Source organism: Phytophthora infestans, genomic scaffold (genome assembly GCF_000142945.1).
Source record: "Phytophthora infestans T30-4 supercont1.4080 genomic scaffold, whole genome shotgun sequence".
In the NCBI taxonomy this organism is placed as follows: Eukaryota; Oomycota; class Peronosporomycetes; order Peronosporales; family Peronosporaceae; genus Phytophthora; species Phytophthora infestans.
This window is the reverse complement of record NW_003304600.1, coordinates 1-1,548: the sequence shown is the minus strand read 5'-3', so window position 1 is coordinate 1,548 and position 1,548 is coordinate 1. Positions and strand designations below refer to the sequence as shown.

Genomic DNA, 1,548 nt, shown 5'->3' with positions numbered 1-1,548 from the left:
TCCACATACACAATACAGCTATGGTGGATCTGCGCCCCAATCCTGATGCAGAGGCCATGCCGCCGTCTCCGCCTGCTAGCGAAATCATCGACGAAGACGAGGACGAAGCCGAGTGTCGCGTGTGTCGCGGCGAGGCTGAACCTGACCGTCGTCTATTCGCGCCGTGCAAGTGCAGCGGCAGCATCCGCTTCACACACTCGGACTGTCTGGAGCAGTGGCTGGAGCACTCGGGCAAGAGCTTCTGCGAGCTATGCGGCCATCAATTCACCTTCACGCCGCTATACGACGCCAACGCGCCGGATGTTCTGCCCTGGACGGAACTGCTGGGCACAGGACTACGCGTCGTGTTGCTTAAGTGGTTTCCCTTCGCTCTCCGCGCCGTGCTCGTGCTGGTACTGTGGCTTGCGGTGGCGCCATGGTGCACTAGCTGGCTCTACCGCATGTGGCTGCTACGCGCGTCGGCCATGGTGAACGTCAACTTCTCGGAGCGCTTCGACGCGCCACACATCGTGACCGACATCTTCTCCGGCGTGATCCTCATCGTGTGCATCGTCTTCTCCTTCTTAGCGTTAATGTCCTTTGCAGACTTTCTGAGATTCCACTTGGACCATATCGAGGAAGAGATAGCGGCCGAAGAAGTGCCGCACCACCATCATCACCGTCATGATGTAGGGCAACACATGCGACGCGCACAGTTTGGAGAAGGTAACCACATTGAAGAGAACGAGCAAGGTGCCGAGCCTAGAATACTCGAAGGACCCCGGAGATTAGGGAACCTGGACGACAACGCTGACTCGGACTCGTCAGATGAAGAAGAATGGGCCGATCGGAACCGCGACGAGCCATTCGCCGACGCCTTTATCCAACACCGCGAGTTTGGGCTTGTAGAAGACGCAGATCCCGTCCCACAACCACAAGATGAACTCCGCCAGCGACGACCGCTACGTGACGCACCGGAGATGGAAGAAGAGCGTCGGAATGTTGCTAATGCACCGCCCAGAGGTGCTCGCAACCGCGTAGATCCGCCGAACATGAACCAACGCGAGTGGGAAGACGACTTTGAGCATATGGAGATCAACATCGCGATGGATGAGCTGCTTGGACTACGTGGAGACTTTGTGGTTTTGTTCCGTAATGTGTCGTGGCTGCTGGCATTTAACGGAGCGTATCTCGGTCTGTTCGCATTCATCCCGTACACTCTCGGTAGCACTTTACTGTCTGCTGGAGCCAGGATTGCTGCCTCGTTGCCAATTGCCTCGTCACTGGTCCCAATTGAGTCTGCTACGGACGAAGAATTGTCCATTGGGAGCTTTTTCGTCACGACGTTGCTGCAATCTATTGAAGCAGCCAAGGAAAACGGCGACTGCTTGCAACTGGTGGACATTTGCACGTGCACAATGGGCTACCTGTCCATTTGCATGACGATCGTCTTGTGGAGGTTTATGGTGAGGACAGCGTCTTCGTACATCCATCGACCACTTATGAACGGTCTGTTATGGGCTCTACGCTGCCTCACGGCCATGGTGAAGGTGTCGACGTTGCTGTGGG

At 56.3% G+C, this 1,548-nt stretch overlaps 1 protein-coding gene across 1 annotated transcript; it reads left to right on the top strand.

Moving 5' to 3' along the window:
* Positions 1 to 56: 56 nt before the first annotated feature.
* Positions 57 to 1,422, top strand: PITG_22566 (uncharacterized protein; the record flags this gene model as incomplete). The annotated part of the gene is made up of 2 exons (XM_002909697.1): positions 57 to 1,276; positions 1,353 to 1,422. The coding sequence occupies 2 exons, from the start codon at positions 57 to 59 to the stop codon at positions 1,420 to 1,422; spliced, it is 1,290 nt and encodes a 429-aa protein (XP_002909743.1).
* Between the last annotated feature and the right edge of the window lie 126 nt (positions 1,423 to 1,548).